Source organism: Monopterus albus, unplaced genomic scaffold, assembly GCF_001952655.1.
Source record: "Monopterus albus unplaced genomic scaffold, M_albus_1.0 scaffold6.1, whole genome shotgun sequence".
Lineage (NCBI taxonomy): Eukaryota > Metazoa > Chordata > Actinopteri > Synbranchiformes > Synbranchidae > Monopterus > Monopterus albus.
In genome coordinates this window covers 792,180-811,733 of record NW_018127886.1, presented here as the reverse complement: position 1 = coordinate 811,733, position 19,554 = coordinate 792,180, and the positions used below count along the sequence as shown (strand labels likewise).

At 42.0% G+C, this 19,554-nt stretch overlaps 2 protein-coding genes across 10 annotated transcripts in view; both read left to right on the top strand.

Moving 5' to 3' along the window:
• The window catches only part of camkvl (CaM kinase-like vesicle-associated, like), a 39,009-nt gene extending 34,852 nt beyond the window's left edge, over positions 1-4,157 (top strand). For all 7 annotated transcript variants that reach the window (XM_020616320.1, XM_020616328.1, XM_020616302.1 and 4 more), the window contains one exon: positions 937-4,157. In XM_020616320.1, coding sequence (XP_020471976.1) covers positions 937-2,421 — 1,485 coding nt within the window. In that variant the 3' untranslated portion in view covers positions 2,422-4,157. The remainder of the gene's footprint in view (positions 1-936) is intronic.
• An 82-nt stretch (positions 4,158-4,239) lies between these two features.
• uba1 (ubiquitin-like modifier activating enzyme 1) lies at positions 4,240-19,339 on the top strand. Of its 3 annotated transcripts, none has more exons than XM_020616218.1 (26): positions 4,240-4,415; positions 7,495-7,611; positions 7,688-7,746; positions 7,847-8,015; positions 10,258-10,392; positions 10,486-10,592; positions 10,674-10,764; positions 10,878-11,010; positions 11,106-11,203; positions 11,416-11,562; positions 11,892-12,068; positions 12,300-12,407; positions 12,500-12,580; positions 13,384-13,536; positions 14,178-14,343; positions 14,502-14,698; positions 15,324-15,388; positions 15,666-15,861; positions 16,323-16,397; positions 16,490-16,679; positions 16,834-16,919; positions 17,035-17,127; positions 17,338-17,529; positions 17,910-18,011; positions 18,105-18,205; positions 18,295-19,339. In XM_020616218.1, exons 2-26 carry the CDS (start codon positions 7,495-7,497, stop codon positions 18,428-18,430), a joined length of 3,174 nt encoding a protein of 1,057 aa, XP_020471874.1. In that variant the 5' UTR covers positions 4,240-4,415; the 3' UTR covers positions 18,431-19,339. The 3 variants fall into 3 exon arrangements, with proteins under 3 accessions (XP_020471874.1, XP_020471882.1, XP_020471892.1); XM_020616226.1 differs by lacking the exon at positions 4,240-4,415 and adding an exon at positions 5,762-6,013; XM_020616236.1 differs by lacking the exon at positions 4,240-4,415 and adding an exon at positions 6,129-6,151.
• Positions 19,340-19,554: the final 215 nt, after the last annotated feature.

The window sequence follows — 19,554 nt, the reverse complement described above, 5'->3', positions numbered from 1 at the left end:
GATCCATCCACTCTGCCTCACTTTTCTTCATTGGATTAGACTCAGATGTTCAAAGTGGCTCACTCTACTCCTTTCTTACTCCTCATCTGCACTAGTCTATAAAATCAGATTGGTACAAATAAGACAATGATCAGCAACCAAGAAGGTTTTCTCATTGCTTGTACACTCATTGTAGTTTTTATATTAGTGTAGATAAGGAGAGAGAGAAATGGAAAGGATATAGGGGGTATAGGCCACTGTGGACTGTTGAAGAGCAGTTATTTGAACTATAGGGTACTGTGTCATTCCTCTTAAATGAATCCTGGCATACTGTCCCATATTGTACTTCAGTGGTAGATTTGAGTCATACACAACCTGCTCAGTCAAATCATACTCTGTTCAGTTACATTTCTGTGTTCAAATGGCTTGTCACTTCCAGAGAATCAATTTCCTGGTTTAGAAACAACTTCTATGTTCTCACATTTTCCCTAACTTCTTTAGTGTGGACCAAAAGGAGTCAGATGAGTAGAGAAGTTTCACGCTTACCTGTTCATTTGCTTTTTTTGGTCAATTAGCAGTCAAGGAGTTGCTAGGGAAAAGTGAGTTTTGAGAGTGATTTAAACCAGGGTACAATATGTCATAGGCTCCTGGAAGTAAACAAATGGCATTAATCTTACCACACTGTTCACTTCACACAAATCACATCTCAGTGCTTATGGTGCAAAATCATAGTGCCTTGACAGGTGTTTTGTCAAATGCTTATCTTATTTTCATGCTTTTTATGCTTTCTCATAACCAACTACAGTCTATTGAGTTTTTTGTTTTGTTTTGTATTTTTTATTAGGTGAAACAAGTCTAGAAATGGGTGTTTATGAATAAATGAACATTAGGTAAATCTAATTCTCTTTACCTCTGCTATCCTTCTCTCCTTTTTCTTTGCCTGTTTTTGTTTTGCAGAAAGCGATCCGTGTCACCACTTTCATGCAACGACTAAAGAATTCAGAAGCACTGACTGACAGTACAGCTGAAGTTCAGGGTGGTGAAAAGGCAGGAGATGGTGAAGTGAATGTGCCTCAGGGGACAAATCATGAGGTTAACAAAGATGGAGGGGTGACATCAAGTAGCATGTTTTTAGAGGTTAATGTTGAAAATGCACCATCAGGTATGGACTACAATGATGAAAGGAGTATGGTGGGAGAAAAGCATGATGAGGTGAAGATCAGCATAAGCCCATCTGTAGGAACTTCCCCATCAGATATTCTGGAGCCTCTCAGCCAATCAATTGCAGCCCCCAAACTTGCACAGGAGGAACCCAATAAGGTTGGTACAAAGAAAGCAACAAGTGATGGAACCAGAAAAATGGCTGGCAGTTTGGGTCAAGATAAAGTTGATCCAGAATCCAAAACATACCCTGTGGTGACACCTGCCCCCTTCAAGTTGTCAGATGGTTCTTCAGGCACTAATCTTGACAAAAAACACACATCCACCTCCCCTGATCCCAGCACCAAACGCAAGATGGCTGCAACGCTCCATGGCCCTCCAGCTACAGCCTCTGCTGCTACAACAGTCTCACCAGAGAAGAGACCAGCCACACAGAAGGAGCAGAAGGATGAGACTGATGCAAGCTGGTGTCAGACACAAGTACCTGAGGGAATGGCTGAGAGGTCAGTGGGAGTAGTAGTCACTCCAGCTATAGGGTCTGGAGCTGGAGTGGATGTAGGAGCAGGAGTCAGATTAAGGGGTAATGCTACCCCTGTGGGTAGAAGGGGCAGTGATACCAGGAGAACAGACAGATATAGTGCTGAGCTTAGCTTAGCCACGGCAGGTCCTGCAGCAGGACAGGGTTGTTATACAGTAGGCAGCTCTGCTAGTTTGGGGCGTCATGCTACATCATACAACCCAGAAGTTGAGACTGGAGCGATGGGGATGGCGGGGAGCTATGGGAGTTCATACAGCTCCCTGTATATGAGTGGAGGAGAGGTAGGGATGTATGGGACTGGGCTACAGCTTGGTGTAAGTGGGAGTAGCGCTACAAGCGACTGGCAAATGGACAGTGTGATAGAACAAATAGAAAAGCAAATGGCTGCCGTGCTGGAGAAGATTGAAGGAGACATGCCCTCACTGCTAGAGCAAATCAGTGACTGCCCTGTTGAATCACCACGTGCCCGGAGCACACACGTCTCACCTGCCACCTCCCGTGCACGCTCTTCACAACACTCCTCAACTGTAACATCAGTCACTCCTCCACCTCTTCCCACCTCTCCCAGGCCTGCACTGCCCTCACTCCCTCGCCTCACTATCCCTCCTCCCTCCTATCCTCCACCCTCCCCACCCACACAAGCCTCACTGAAGTCTGTGGGGAAGCAAGAAGACAGGGATGGACAGAGGGGTGCTGCTCATTCTAGCCAGTCGCCCAGAGCTGGGATGGGCACGGGGCTATGAAGCAGATGTAATGCCTAAACCAACACCTGAAGTTTAAACCTGAGAGTTTAATAACTCTGTCTTCTCTCCCACAAGTATCATCCATTTTCTCCCTAGCAGAAAAGTAAACATACAGTGTTGTTTGGTTTGGCAGTGTATTCATACTGAGATAATTGGCATTCAAATACACTCATGACTGGGGTCTAGGAGGAGTAGAGTACTGCATCCCAGTGTAGCCCGACAGCTTGCAAAGATCAAGATTTTTTGCATCTGAAATCCAAATTGTGTATATGAATACTCAGCACACAAACACCTAATACTGGAATCCAAGCACTCAGCAGTTTACAAATTATGAATCTATACAAGTAAAAACAAACTGTACAGTTTGTAAACTGCACATACTGTAAATACACATGGAAAAAAAAGAAAAACAGGTTTACTATATTGCTCTAATCCCATGTTGTGAACTTCCGCACATCCAAACCGGTGATTTACTTATTTCAGATCAGTTCCTCCCATTTCATTATTTTTGTTCCTTATTTATTTATGTAGCTGTAAGGCTGCAGCTTGCAGTCACACAGTTGTACAGAGGTATGTGAAAGTGAACTGATAAAGCCTTTCTACTGGATGCTGGAGATTTTGATTTGTTTTATTATACATTGTGTTTAAACTTTAGCTGTCACCCAAAGTATTGGAAATTGCTCCGCACCTAGAGCTCGGTAATCTTTAGATGCACAATATTGTATAAAGGCTTTGCGATCACACACACATTACACACACACACACACACACACACAGACTTGTGGTCATCACTTACAGGGTCCGTACATAGACGTACATTCCTTTCCAGGGGCCTTACCTTAACCTTAACCAGAACCACTACTTGTCTAACATTAACATCAACATTAATCTTAACCAAAGCTGACACTTGCTCTGACCCCATAATTTTTGTAACATTCGATTAACTATCTGTGTGGCCCAGCCTCTGGGCCCTGCAAGTAGATTGTTGATCCCCATGAACATAGTAACTCCTGGATTTTGGGCCCTACAGATACATAAAAACAAGAAAACAAGCACACACATACTCACACATTTCCTCTTATTCTCCAAAAATCTTGCCCAGAAGGTTTGTATTCCTTTTTCTTTAGTTTTGTTGAAGCACATTCATTTAGTAATGTTAGCTGGACAGTGTTGTTTATATTTGCTCATATTTATCATACCCCCCCAAAAAATGATCTTTCTGAATTTCATTCTGCTTTTCTACAGTATGTAGTACCAGGTTCTGTGCTTTTTTTTCTCCCGACAAGCCTTGACATCCACTTCTCTATGTAGGTTACTCTGTGCATTGTTGGCAAGTCTTAAATAAATAAAATAAAATAGATATTGAGTTGTTTCATTGGTTGAAAGTTTTTAAACCTGAGATGATAGCACTTTAAAAACTGTTTCCTCTTGGAATTAGCTATGCTTTTTAGTGCTAACACGGAAAGAACCGTTATCCAGCAATTTCCCGTGGAGGCATTTTCACGCCATGCCTACAAGGTCCATCTGGCCTTGCGTGAACTTCGGATTAGTCTATATTTGGGAAGGCACGGGGGTGAAAAAAAATCATCATGGTTGTAGACTGTTATCATACGATGAAACCACACAGTGGCGTTCATTTCCACGTGTTTTGGAATGTAAATGATGTGTTTGGGCACTAAAGGTGAATAAAAGAATCCACTTCAGATAAATCAATCCGATTACATTTTCCGTGAACCCTCTGTACCGGATCGATGGTTGTGTCTGTAACGTGCACATGTTGCTGCTTTGCTTTTCTTTCAACTGAAATAGAGTGAGGGGAAACGGTTCGGGAGCAGCCGTCAAGTGGAAAAACTCACACAGAGCCCGCCACCCCTGACACATTTTTATGTTTGCAGTCAACGGCACAGTTGACTTGTCACGTTGTTTATTGGGTTTCTTGCTTAAATACAAGCCGATTTTAATACTACAGATAAGGCCGAGTAATATCGGATGTGGTAAGTTCTACACACTTGTGTAAGCTCTCGCCTTGGTAATGTTAGCCTGAGCTAGTTGGCTAACATTAGCTAGTTAGCGGCGCCAGAAGGAACAAATCGCTGGGTGGCTAGATAGCTTGAAAGCTAGCTGAACACAGGCTAACAACTACGCAGTCGTTGGTAGTCGATAACGTTAGTCGCCGTATCTTATCTGAACCGTTTCACCTCTGCGGCGCGGCTACCGGTACCTAACGATCCACAGTCACGTAACTGTTAATGTTAAATTAGCATTTGCACATTCTGTATGCACGATAGTGCTGTGTTAATGTTCTGTGGTAAACGTTAACGGTAGCTGAAAGGCTAGTTCGCTACAAACATGAGATGGACACTGGCTAACTTGCACCCCCAGCCCAGTAACTGTTGGCATTATTTCATCTCGATAGATCCATTTTGTTAGATTAACGTCAGAATAGCATGTCAGTCGGTGTTTACCACTGTAATGTCATTGGTTGTTGTCTAATTCGTTGTCCTTTTAACCTGGCATCAGTGATATTTATATGTTACAGCTCCGATAAAATAATGGAAATTGGTGTTTTAATCCTTTGGCAATACAAAGATGAGAATGGGGACCCCCTCGACATGTGTACCCGAGACCAATAACGTTACTCCTCCTCTGCAAGGAATGCTCACCCCTAACCTCAATGTGTCTAGGGCCTCAGACGCTCAGCATCACAGCAGCTAGCAGTAGCGTAACGTTACTCAATCTTCTCGGCCTGTCTCGGTTGTCACTGCAGCACCATCAGACTTGAGTGGTGCTGTTTTACTTTTCTCAAGAAAAAGACAGTGTCTTCAAGCCACAATACCTCATTTGGCGCTACAGTGAGACTATAACTTATGTAGTTAACGTTACACCCGAAAATGTGTTATTTTCTTTGATATTGCATTTTAGCACATGTGGTGTAAAAGCTTTGTATATGCAGTCTGCGAGTGAGAGTTCTCGCTAACCTGTCAACGAAATAAAGACGCTGTTATTGATTGATTTCATCCAGCACCGGTAGACGGTTCTTTGACTTTGAATAGATGGCAGAAGAGTCAGTCTTCTTAACTTTGCTTTGGTGCACTTGTGTCAGACATGCTCTGTGTGCGTATGTAAAAGTATTGCAAGGTGTTACTGACATGGACTGTTAGAAGTTCTGCAGTTATAGTACAACAATATACATGGTATGCATCTTCTGCTAGCAGGGGCGGGATGAGTGTGTGTTAGCTTCGGCGTCTTAGCCAATGAGCTGAGCGCCTGACCAGGTAGCGTGCTCACGGCCATCCTTTCCTGTTGAATATTTCAGCCCGTGCGTCACGGCGCATCCACCCCTTTCTCCCCATCTGCCATTTTGGTTTTGTTCCCGTCTGCAGTCGCAAAGCCAGCAACGCAATTACATAGGAGAGACTCTCAGCACAACGACATAGTGACTCGACAATATAGTGCAGACCAGCCTAAACCCGTTTACCGCTTTTTGTCCTTTGTACAACCAGTCGCATTTACAGTCGTCGTTATTATTGGCATCTAGACATTGCGGGAGAGGAGCGGGTTCGCACTGGGAAGGGACCGAGAAGGTTTATTGGTAAGAAAAGCGAAATCAATGGAGCACGAGTGTGATGGCTAGTCTTTCATTCGTAAACATGGTTATATAGGACGGCAAAGTTGGGTGGTGTTTTTTTGTTAGGCGCTGAAACATTAAACAGTATCAACAAAGAAACTGGTAACTAGCTGTCAAACCGCTTCGCTATATTTTGAGCTGCTGCTAGCTTGTAAAGTTGTGTTCCGCACTGGGGGTAATGTAGGCCTAGGCCAAGCTGCTAATGGATAGGCTGGCAGACTGGTATTTTCTAGCCTCTTTAAGTTATTAATGTGCTGTCTACTTGCCAAATCACTGAAAACACTAATCACTGATTAGTGGCACGCAACCTGCTTAACCCTTGGTGGTGTTAAAATGACTTGCCATTTGAGGCATCATCTTAAGTCGTCAGCGGTGATAAAAATGATTTATCATCAGCTATGTATTAGGTTGAGTAGGAACTAGCAATAACAGTGCTAAGGAAAAGGGAGGTAGCTTTGCTATATCATGCCGGATACCTTCATTTTCATTTTTAGCGAACAGAGACTGCTCACTTGACAGTAACATTAAATTGTTAATGTTATTCTTGCTGGTTTAGCGGCATTTGTTTGTTCGGCTCAAGTCTTTATCATATGAAGTCGCTGAAAGGTTTCTAAACGGTTAAGTTTGACTCGAGGAAGGCACGTAAGTTAGCTGCATTGGATGCGGAAATTATGGCCGTGTGTTTGCCGTATGGTGGGAATGTGTTCGAGATACTGCGGCCTGTTTCACTTCCCGAAGTGACCACTTTGTCCAGATAATTCACAATGTACTTCGATGCTGTTGTTATTTCTACAATTATATTATCACCACTAAACGAGTATTTTAACTATCTAAACTGCGAGCGTAGGTCGTCAGCAGAGTGCCCACACCTGTGAGACAGTGTGAGGTGTTGCTCACTTTACCGCAGTGAAGTTTTAATGATTCAGCTCTTTTGTTGAAACAATGTTGGCTGTCCTTAAATACCGGTATAATACACAATAGAGGTTCATAAACAAGCCAGCACTGTTTCTGAGCATGAAAAGCACTGATAATGCTGCTATTCATTTCTCTTCCGGGCTCAGTTCGTTTTCGAGCAGAAATGTGTTTGGCCTACAGCCAGCCCAGCTGCTGCCTTGACTAGAAATCCTCTCTTTAATGTGAAGGGGATTGGGTAGCAGGTAGCATCCTAATACAACCATAGCAATGAATTGTGTATTTATCATTTAACTATCTGAATTTTATTATTGCATTTTTTTAAAAACACTATTAAATACATTTATGGGGACATTAGACTACCTTTGACTACTTGAGTGTTGAAGCCATCAAGTTTAAATTTTACCAATTATCAATTGTTAATGATCTTGTATTAAATTAGTAATGGAGACATGTAGTGACAGTATAGGTCAGCTTGTTGTTGTACCTCAAATGGACTGTGGGTGTTGTTAATGGTGTTGGTTGATGCACAGATGTCCAGCTCGCCGCTGTCCAAGAAGCGTCGCTTGTCAGGAACAGAGACGAAGACAGGATCCCACTGCTCCTCCTCTAACTCTGTCAGAACTGATCTGTCCCACACACCTGCCAACGTAAGTGTAAACACACAAATTATTTGAGTGTAAGCTGTAACATAAACTGAATGCACCTCCTGTTGTCTGTCCCAAGGGCATGGCAAAGAATGGCAGTGATGCAGAGATTGATGAAGGCCTGTACTCCAGACAACTGTAAGTTGTCTTTGAAGAATTTTTGTCCTCCTCAAGGAAAACTGGCAGATTTTGCATGTTTATTGCACCGGTGCTGATGGTACTTTGATTCCTTCTGTAGTTATGTTTTGGGCCATGATGCTATGAAGCGCATGCAGAACTCCAATGTCCTCATCTCTGGTATGAGAGGTCTTGGAGTAGAGATTGCCAAGAACGTCATCCTGGGAGGAGTTAGAAGTGTCACTGTACATGACCATGGAGTTGCAGAATGGAGAGACCTCTCCTCTCAGGTGTGTGGAAGGATGTACAGATATTCACATTTTACATTAGTGAAGTGATTTTTTTTTCTTTTTTTCATATTCAGTCATACACACATCAGTTCACTCAGTCAGTGTACTTTATTTGTGGTTCATCTGTCTTTGAGCCTGATTCTTACGTGTGGTATGGCATCATGTGTTATGAGCAGGCCCAAACAAGTTTTTTTTTGTTTGTTTGTCTGTTTATCGGCAGTTATTCAGGATGGAAATCTGCAGAGTATTGCAGAATGAGTGATTGGTTTATTTATCTTTTGCTTGTAATGTAAAAACATTTTTGAAGCAAAATTAAGCAGAAAATACATTAAAAGCAACTAACATCTTGAGCAAGGTGAAATATCTCTGAAATTTTAAATTTGAGAATATTTTATTTCGTTGCAATTTCAAGACACTCAAAAGTGTGAATATTTGTTGGAAATTCCATCAGCATAAATTTAAGGATACATGACCACTGCAGTATAAAGTTCAGTTGCTTTAGATGCAGGCAACTGACCAATCACCGCATAAAAAAGGAGGGGGTGAGGGGAGTTGGGAGAACACTGCACATTTTCAGACATTCTCATTAGGAAACCTATCTTTGTAAACATACATTAACCTGGGTTGGCATGAGAATGTGTAAGGAATGAAAAAGAAGCACTAGACAGATGTGCAACTAGTCAGTCAAGGTGTGAAGTAGATTTGAATGTCAGATCCTTGGCTTGGAAAATGACTTGCATTCACAACATCACATAACTGCACATGCAAACATGCTTACAATCTGAGTTTCCGCTTTCTGTTCAAAATCTGCGGTGGTGTCATCGGAATTCTGTGGGCGCAGTTTCCAATTGGGCTTGGGTGTGAGTCTCTTGCTGTATTGTATGGTTGCAATCTAGAAAGAGTACTGTGGTCAACCCCACCCTTGTTAACCACCAGGTGACCCAGATTAATCAGTGTGTGGCCACTCCCTAGGTTATAGTCATAGTAGAGCTAAAGCTTGTCTCAGGACATTTCTGTAGTGATGAGATTGTTTTGGTTTGTCAGCCTCAGACCTTGAATAATCTTTAGTGTCTGTTTCAGGTCCAGTAGATTAATGTGTAAATAGTCTTTTTCCTCTATTTCTCTCTCAGATTATACATCTAAGCTGTAACTGACCATCCAGCCTGAATTTCACTTCTGTTTCAGCCACTGGCATTTGCCTCAGTATCATCCTGTTTGCTTTTATTATCTTTGTTGTTGTGTCTAGAACTAGACTGGAGTCCACCTGTATCATATTGAATTGATTGGACGCAGTTTAGAAAAGCACATGTGTATAAGGTCCCATATTTCACACTGTATGTCAGGACAAAAAGTTATTCAGCATAGACCAGGGCAAGGCTATACAACATCGCAGACTGGCCTCAATAATTGTGAAATGGAAGAAGTGTGAAACCATCAGGTTTCTTCTAGAGCTGGTCATCCAGCCAAGCTACAGTAACTGGGCAGAACTCTAAACACTGAACGCCAAGCATTGCTCATCGCCTGACTAGTACAACCCTCTGAAGTGTGGTGGTGGTAGCATCATGCTATGGGGGTGCTTCTCAGTAGTAGGGACAAGGAGTCTGGTCAGAAGTGAGGGAAGAATGAAAGCAGCCAAATACAGAGAGGACAAGAAGAAAATGTTCATCACAGTGCATGAGATTGAGGTGACTGTGGAGTGGATTCAAAACGAGCCTTCTGACTGAGGCTTGAGTAGCCCAGCCTAAAGTTTTAAAAAGTTTTCACTGTCAATGTTGGCCTATTGATTGTAGAGTGAATTTTTTAAAATCATTTTAAAATTAAATCCATCCTTTATATCCCTCTTACTTTTTTTAATCAACCATTTAATTTGTCCTCATTCTGAATGTTTTTTTGGTGAAACATTTTCAAGCTGCATGAACTTCATAGTGTCTGTCCGTTGTCCTAAACTGTTGCATAATTTTGCATAGACATTATGTGTACTGCATCAAAACTGTGACGAAGTCAACTGCCACCTTCAGCATTAAGTGCTCACTTTGAATGTCAGTACAGGTAGTTGCTAACAGATTTTTAGTTGATAGAAGTCTTTCACTTGTACACATCATTTGCAGATTTTTGCCCTTCTATGAGCATTGTGATGTCTCTTCTCCTCTATTGCCATATGTGGTACTCATTTGGCAGTTATTGCTTCACTAACTTGGTATAAGTTCATCAGTTTATCAAATATATATTTTTGTGTGGTCAGTTTTACCTGCGGGAGGAGGACCTGGGGAAGAACAGGGCAGAGGTAAGCCAGCCCCGTTTGGCTGAGCTCAACAACTATGTTCCAGTGACTGCCTACACCGGCACTCTTAGTGAAGACTACTTGACCCAGTTCCAGGTACAACTTAAATAAAAGCTACCTCTTTAGTTATTTCAGCTTTGAGAAAGGAAAGAAAACTTATTGTCTTATCTGTCTCACTTTGCAACCTAGGTGGTAGTACTGACAAACTCTGCTCTGGACGAGCAGCAGCGTGTGGGGGATTTCTGCCACAGCAAAGGAATCAAGCTGATCATTGCCGACACACGTGGTCTGTTTGGGTAAGGCGTCGAGTCTTGTTGGTCTTATCCACTTGTCTGTCAGTGTCCAGTATTTATGTGTTTTGTGTTCTCCTTTCTCAGCCAGCTTTTCTGTGACTTTGGTGAAGAGATGATAGTGTTCGACACCAATGGAGAGCAGCCACTGAGTGCCATGATTTCCATGATCACCAAGGTTAGTCCTTATGTGTGGCCCAAAATGTTTTTCAAAGCAATTGCTGTTTTGTAGATTAAGGCAAAAATTTGACATACATTGTAATAAATGTTGCTCATTCTTTGTTTCTCCAGGACAACCCAGGGGTTGTGACATGCCTGGATGAGGCTCGTCATGGTTTTGAGAGTGGAGATTATGTCACCTTCACAGAGGTTCAGGGTATGACAGAGCTCAATGGCTGCCATCCAGTGGAAATCAAAGTTCTAGGTAAGATCCTTTTTCATTTAAAAAAAAAAAGGACATGTTTTGGCTAGTCTGGTTCTGACTATTAGAAATTTACACAGTGTGCTCTCACTGTCCAGGTCCCTACACCTTCAGCATCTGTGACACAACTGGATTTACAGATTATGTAAGAGGAGGAATTGTCTCCCAGGTCAAGATGCCCAAAAAGGTCCAATTTGTAAGTGGCTGACAGTTTCTGCATCAAGTAATGTCATGGTGACAGACTTTTGGAGGGTGACCGTTTATTTTTGTTTTTCCCCATTGTTGTTGATCAGCGAAACATCCAATGTCATCACAATACAGATGCCCCTTCATTATCTGCTGTTACCAGTGGAAAATGTCATGTGGACTCCGGTTCTTTCTTCACTTTCTTGCATCCTTCTTGTGCAGAAATCCATCTCTTCCTCCATAGCTGAGCCAGAGTTCTTGATGACAGACTTTGCTAAGTTTGAGCGTCCAGTGCAGCTGCATGTGGGCTTCCAGGCTATCCATGCCTTCCAGAAGAAACACAGCCACCTCCCTGCACCTTGGAATCAGGTATGTATTAAATATGATAGAAGTGCATGGGAATATCTTGGTGCCAGTATACTTTTATTGGTAACGATAAAGCCCACCTCTTGCTTCTTTTTTTTTTTTTGTGGCAATGTCTTTTTGTCTTAATTAACTTTGTTAAACTTACATGGTGTCAGTAATAAACCTGTTTCAGTGTGGTCCTTCTGAATGAAATGAGTCATTACATACAGAAACGAAACCCAGTGTAGAATCTCTATGAATGATTCTAGCAGAATTTATCAATTAGTACAAGTTGTAGTGTTTCATGTAATGTTTTGTAAACTGTTCAACATGCTGAGCTGTGTTTATTCCAGGCTGATGGGGATGAGCTATTAGAATTGGCCAAGGAGATTAACTCTGCCCAGACGGGGTCTGCCAGGGCGGAGCAGTTGGATGAAGCGCTTATCAAAAAGATGTCATTTGTTGCTGCTGGTGATCTGGCGCCTCTCAATGCCTTCTTTGGGGGTCTGGCTGCACAAGAAGTGATGAAGGTCGGTGGCATGCTGTGTGCATATCGAAATTGACAGTGCAGTCCTACAGTGTGTGTGCTATAGTGATTTATTTTCAATGTTTCACTCATCTTTTGGGTAAAAAAATAGGTTATCAGTTTTTGTGTGGTTTTACTCTTTCTGTGACATGTTTGAACATGTGTTGCCCTAACCTGTCCAACCCCAAAACAGAAATATTTGTCACAAATACATTTTTATTGTTATTTTTCTTAGGCATGCACAGGAAAATTTATGCCAATAATGCAGTGGCTGTACTTTGATGCCCTGGAGTGCTTGTCTGAAGAGGAAGGGTTCATGCTCACAGAAGAAGAATGTGCCCCTGTAGGTGTTCAGAAGAAAGCCCACACACTGATACTGAAGACAGATACACTTGAGGATGGCAAACAATAACATTAAACCTGTTTTTCTCCCAGAGGAACTGTCGATATGATGGTCAGATTGCAGTGTTTGGCTCCAAGCTGCAGGATATTCTTGCGAAACAGCGCTACTTCCTGGTGAGCTGGCCAATTGAAAACTTTACTCGGGCATCCTGTTGCTAAGGGGGATTCACAGATCAGGCTGGTGATGTTTTGTATCTTTCTTACTGTAAGTGAAGATCAATCTTGATCCTCAAACCTAAGGATTGCCTGTGTTGTTGGAACTCGTAACTTGTTTATCTGCCCCATAAAAATCCATTGTTGTCTAATGAAATGACATTGAGCCACCGTGTTGGCTGACGTTTCTTCACGAGCGCTGTCATTAATTCCGAATTCATCCTACAAATACACACTGACGCTTCATATCCACAGAATAAAAATTGTCCCCAATAAATGCGCAATTTACTCTTGCTTTGTTTACTTAAAAAAAGAAATATACAGCACATCCACCAACTACACATATTGTAGTTGGTGGATGTATCAGCGTGTGGGGGCTTGTGTGTAGCTATCTATGGTTGAAAAATATATATTTTTTTTTTAAATGACCTTTTAAAAAAGATTTGTTTAAAATATTGACAGCTGACCTGAAACTGAGACTCAAATGTTTAGGAAGACCAACACATTTTCAAAGACCAAGGATTTTTGGTCTTTGTCATTTGTTCACAATAAGGATAATAAAATATTATGACCCTATTTCTTTACAGTTTCTTTCAGCTTGTGCCTCCATTTTGTCTATTCTGTAACGAAGTAATAGTCAAGACAAAGTCCATAGTTGGATTTATCTACAGAGCAATGTATATTGATGGTGTTTAATAGTGTCTTAACCTGGAAGAACACATCATCTATGGCTTAACTCACCAAGAGACCTTCAATCACTCCAGGTTGGAGCCGGTGCCATTGGCTGCGAGCTATTGAAAAACTTTGCCATGATTGGGCTGGCAGCTGGGAAGGGTGAGGTCATTGTGACAGACATGGACACCATAGAGAAGTCCAACCTCAACAGACAGTTCCTCTTCAGACCCTCAGATGTCACGGTTAGTGTCACCATGTTTGCTCAGATCTGTCTTCATGAATGGGAAGTAACTAGTTCATGCACATTTGCCATTAATTGACTGAATTAGATTTTTCCAAGCTACTGCGTATGGATTTCCTGTTCACTAACTGCCCCAGAGTGCACTTAATCTAACTGCTGCTGATGGATGATGTAATGGTACATCATTAGATGGAGGATAATGGGATGCCTGAGGTCTTACCGGTTCATTCTGAGTGTATTGGTTCTTCATGTGTTTATAAATGAAATGTAGTGACCATCCCAAGTACAGATTGGTATTGAAATGGTATTACTGAGACATTATTTGTATATTCAGTCGTAACATTGTGCTAATTGTGGTACGTGCTATAAACCAGGAGTTCTGAAGTGCATTGTGCTAATTGTGGTTGAAGAAATTTAGAGCTGAAAGACGTGCTATAAACCAGGAGTTCTGAAGTCTTTCAGTGTCGCTCATTACAAAAAACCACACATGGACAACAGTTGGTTTTATATAGATGATACACTCCTTACTGATTTACATGACTCGTTTTTGTATTCCTTTGGTCAGTTGCAGTGCTGGTGTTGGTATTTGATCAGAAAGTGAAAATGTGACTAGTTACATGTGTTTGTTCTATGTGACAACAGAAAATGAAGAGTGACACAGCAGCAGCAGCAGTGAAACAGATGAATCCCTCCATCAGGATCACAGGTCACCAAAATAGAGTGGGTCCTGACACAGAGAGGATCTATGACGACGACTTCTTTGAAAGCCTTGATGGAGTGGCCAATGCACTGGACAATGTTGACGCACGTAAGATGCACTGAAATTTCAATGCTTTTAAATCTTCTTACAAACAGAGCATTGAGATTTGGGCTCTTGATGTTTTTAAAACTATGCTATTTTTTTCTCTCTCTCTCTTCTCCCTTTGAACCCATGCCCTGTGTCTTGTGTTTTTGTCCATTGTGCAGGTATGTATATGGATCGGAGGTGTGTGTATTATTGTAAACCTTTACTGGAGTCTGGTACTTTGGGTACCAAAGGCAATGTCCAGGTCGTGATCCCCTTCCTCACAGAGTCATACAGCTCTAGCCAAGATCCACCTGAGAAGTCCATCCCCATCTGTACCCTCAAGAACTTCCCAAATGCCATTGAACACACACTGCAGGTTAGTAGATGCACTCATAGTAGCTAAACACAGAGGGGCTGAGTAAATTAAATTTAAAGTAATAATGAAGTTAAAATCATGTTGGGTAACACATAGACTGTAAATTAATATGCCACCACTTCCTTCCACTGTGCAAAATTGCAGCCAAGATATTGTGAATATGGCAGACGTGTACTTGGCATTTTGCAACCATATTCTGCACAGTAGTGACTGAGTAGCTGAGTGATTTATCAGGCCACCAATCAAAGCTGTCAAATACACCCCTTGTAATATCAAACAACTTATTAAAAGCAAACTTACCAGGAGAATGACCACTTGTACACAGACCAGTGTGACAGCGATTGATCAGAAATCACAAATCACCTTTGGTGTAAAATTTAATAAGTACTTTGGGTTTTTATTTTGTCTCATTTCATCTGCTAACATGGAGGATGACAGAATTTGACCTATACTGCAGTTGGCCACAAGGGGGCAGACTGCATCAAATCATGGTGGCTTCACTTCTGGGAGCTGTGGCTTATTTTTTTTTTTTTTTGTAATCAATGTTTATTTTTTATGTAATCAGCCCCAGCAAATTCCTCTACTCCACTCTAATTATTGATCTGTCAATGTTTTCTGTGTTCAGTGGGCCCGTGATGAGTTTGAAGGACTATTCAAACAGCCACCAGAGAACGCCATGCAGTACCTCACGTGAGTTGCCTTCCTTGTCAGTTGAACGTGACCATATAGCATCACTGTGGTTTCCTATGTGTATGTGTTTTCATCATCATGAGATGTGTTAAAATTGGCAAATTTACTTTTGATTGCATTACTACGGCCAGTGTGATAAACCTGTTTTGACATTCACAGTCAGAGCTGATAAGACTGAATCTTTGAAACTGCTGAGCTTGTGCAACTCTTAAACTGACTGTAGTGGATGAACAGCAAATCTTTGTCACCAGCTTGAGGTTTTTGTTTGTTCTTGCAGAGATCCAAAGTTCATGGAGCGTACTCTCAAACTCCCTGGAGCTCAACCAGTCGAGGTGCTGGAGGCTGTTTACAAGAGTCTGGTAACAGATTGCCCCCACAGCTGGGTCGACTGTGTAGCCTGGGCACGCAACCACTGGCAGTGCCAGTACAATAACAACATCCGCCAGCTACTGCACAACTTCCCCCCGGATCAGGTACACACACTGAGCTCACTGCATAAAAAAAAAATCAGACATCTTGCACTGTTTGCTGTCTGGTCTGGTTCCCTCATTATTTGTATAGAATCTAAACGTGGTTCTCCTTTTTGTTTTTATAGTGTTTTCAATTATAATTCATCAAAATTTTATTTGCACATTACTTCTTGCTAAGTGTTCAGTCTGTTTCCACCCCACTGTGTGGGAGTGACTGAGGTGTAGTAAGCAAAGCCAAAGCACTGTTCAGTATATAAGTAGATGCTGGACAGAGAAGTTTGGATTTATGTCTGCTGCTCTTTGATTCAGCATCAACAAAATTGCACTCATTCCTCAAAAGTACTGAGTTGAACTTAGTACTGCATTAATCACACCCTGTTAGAACATCCTGGCCTGCTACATATCACTATATAGAATTCTAGACTAAAGGATGTTGTAAAATGTTGATTTTCATTCTGTCCCAGCTCACCAGCTCTGGTGCCCCCTTCTGGTCTGGCCCAAAGAGGTGTCCTCACCCCCTAGAATTCAGCACTGCCAATGTGAGTATGCATTCATTATGTGCTAAGTGCAGCTACTTGCTCCTAACTGCTCTAGCCAGTTGAGGTAATGACTGAACTGCTTCCTTTTGTAGGAGCTGCATATGGACTATGTAATGGCAGGAGCCAACCTGTTTGCTCAGACATATGGCTTGCAAGGGAGCAGTGATCGTGTAGGTCTGGTTAAGATTTTGCAGGAGGTCGAGGTGCCACCCTTTACCCCTCGCTCAGGGGTTAAAATCCACGTATCTGATCAGGAGCTGCAGAATAGCAATTCTTCTTTTGGTAAGACACAAATCTATGTGCATGTACAATAAAGCAGTCAAGGTCATGTAATCTGTTTTTGTAGATGTTACATTTTAAACTTCTGGCTTGTGATAGTATGGGGTTATTATAGATGCTATTAGAAAAATGTAACCATTGATTTCTTGGTATATAGATGACTCCAGACTGGTGGAGCTGAAGGCCCTGCTGCCTTCACCTGAGACTTCTCAGGTCAAACTCAGCCCCATTGACTTTGAGAAGGTACACCATTTTTCCTACTGTAAATATACATGTATCTACATTTCTCTCTAAATGTCCATGCTGTTGGTTTCTTCTGAATACAATGTACACTGATGGTGGTGAACTCCGTTAATAGGATGATGACACCAACTTCCACATGGACTTCATTGTGGCAGCATCCAACCTTAGAGCAGAGAACTATGACATTCCCCCCGCAGACAGACACAAGGTGGGATAAGCATGTTTGGTATCATGATTTAGACTTGGGGGTTCAAAGATTTGCTGAAAAAGCTGTCAAAACTAAAAGACCAAGAACTGTTTCAAACCATTAAAACTTAGTGTTTTTTACTAATGTTGTGTACTTTTGCAAGTTTAACTCCTTTAATAAAGTTCCTGTTTCTTTCTCCATTACTCTCATCTTCATGGCCATCCAATCCAGAGCAAACTCATAGCTGGCAAGATCATTCCTGCCATCGCCACTACCACAGCTGCAGTTGTGGGCTTGGTGTGCCTGGAGCTCTTCAAGATTGTCCAAGGACACAAGAAACTGGAGTCATACAAGAATGGCTTCATGAACTTGGCCTTGCCTTTCTTTGCCTTCTCTGAGCCTATTGCTGCTCCCAAACACAAGGTAGGCACCTGCTTGTTTTGAGCTGTTTAGATGTTGAACTACGTCCCCCATTGCTGTTGTGTTCTCCCCAGAAGGCCATGTGTATATTTGTTAGAGGTTGAGAGCTCCAATGATGATTCAGCCATGCTAATACTGATGCATCAGACAGATGCATGCCATCTGGCTGGGTGTGTGTGAGTTCAACTCAACTTCTCATGCTGATGGGATCAGTGTGTGCTGAGGAGAATAATCTTGGGTAGAGAAGTGCCTTTTTTTTGTGACTTGTATCTTGGTTCTGCTCATTAACAGAATGATAATTCATTGGTGGTGTCTGATGAAAATGTGATATTTTTCTGTATGACTGAAATGAACATCTCATTGTCACTCCATTATTTTTGCAGTACTATGAAAATGACTGGACGTTGTGGGACCGCTTTGAGGTCACAGGTCTGCAGCCCAGTGGGGAGGAGATGACACTCCGACAGTTCTTGGACTACTTCAAAGTACGTTCTGATTAACCCATCTCTTTAGTTTGCCATCATGTGGATTCTATTTTATAATCTTAAAATTAACACCCCCACCCCATTCATTGTCAGAATGAGCACAAGTTGGAGATCACCATGCTTTCTCAGGGAGTGTCCATGCTCTATTCCTTCTTCATGTCTGCCGCCAAGCTCAAAGAGAGACTGGACCTGCCGTGAGTATATCCTTCACATGCACATACCCATTTGCCTGAGACACAAACTTTGAGTGTTTGGTTTACTCATAGGCTTCTGTGTCTTGTAGGATGACGGAGATTGTGACTAAGGTGTCCAAAAAGAAGCTGGGCAAGCATGTGAAAGCCCTGGTGTTTGAACTATGCTGTAACGACTTGTCAGATGAAGATGTGGAAGTGCCCTATGTCAGATACACCATCCGCTGAGCTCCACACTCATCCCACTCACAGGAGGGTGGTCTAACTGAGGAGCTGAGGTGGGGATTGGGGTGGGTGGGGTGATCTAGGTGAGCTTTATTGGATCAATCTTTTGTTTTTTTTTTTGTTTTTTTTTAAAGGCCTATGGTTTGTTTAAACCTGTGCCTGAGTGTACATAGCCCAAGTAAGCTGACTCAAGGATACCCTTGTGTGTATGTGTGTGTGTGTGAGGGATCCGGTTAGTTCTTGGCTGGTGGAACATTGGAACAGCAGTCATTGGAGAAAGGGAACATGTATACTGGAACTCCTGATGTCTCTCAGTAGCAGAACGTCGTCACTCAGTATAATTTTAAGCATTAGTGTTCTCCTGATACTCCATAGCCCAACTAGTGCCCCTCTAAAACATCCTCCCAATCTACCAGCCTTCAGCACTGGAGGAATATTTTAATGTGGGCCCCCCCCACTTTTTCTGTTTGCTCCTCCAGCACCTCATGTAAACCTAGACCTACATTTTTTTGTTCAGCAACTGATTAAGTTAAATAAGTTCCTAAAATAGTGATACATGTTGAATATCTTTTTTGCCCCCCAAGGCCATATCATTGCCCTTGATTCCACCTGAGACCCCAAATTTGAAACTATAAAGCACCCAAGGACAGACCCTCCTGACTGGAGATAAATTTCACAAACATCACAAGTCCTTGCCAGTTTGAGGCACCCCTGCATCCACCTCATTCAGCACTCTGGATTTGGAGGAGCTCTTGCACATCTGGGGGGGAGAGGGTGAATAAAACATTGGTGCATACCTTGTAAGTCTGTCTTTTTACTTTAACTCCAAATGACATTACAGTGTAAGAGCAAGGCAATGTATCTTGAAGTGGGAGCACTTAGTGTGATAGTAAATAAACATGTAAAAACAAACGAGTGTGTGTGATTTAGTTATAAAATTTTGTCTTAACATCTGATTAACTGTTATTTCTGGTTTGTTTGAATAAGAATTTGAATGTGTTGGTTTTCCTTTCTGACCTGCTTCAGGCTGTTTTTCATCAGAAGTTTCATTATAGTGCATGTCCGGGAAGCGCAGCCTTTATCAGCTCAACGCCTTCCTGTCAACTTAGAATGAAAAACAAAAGTCA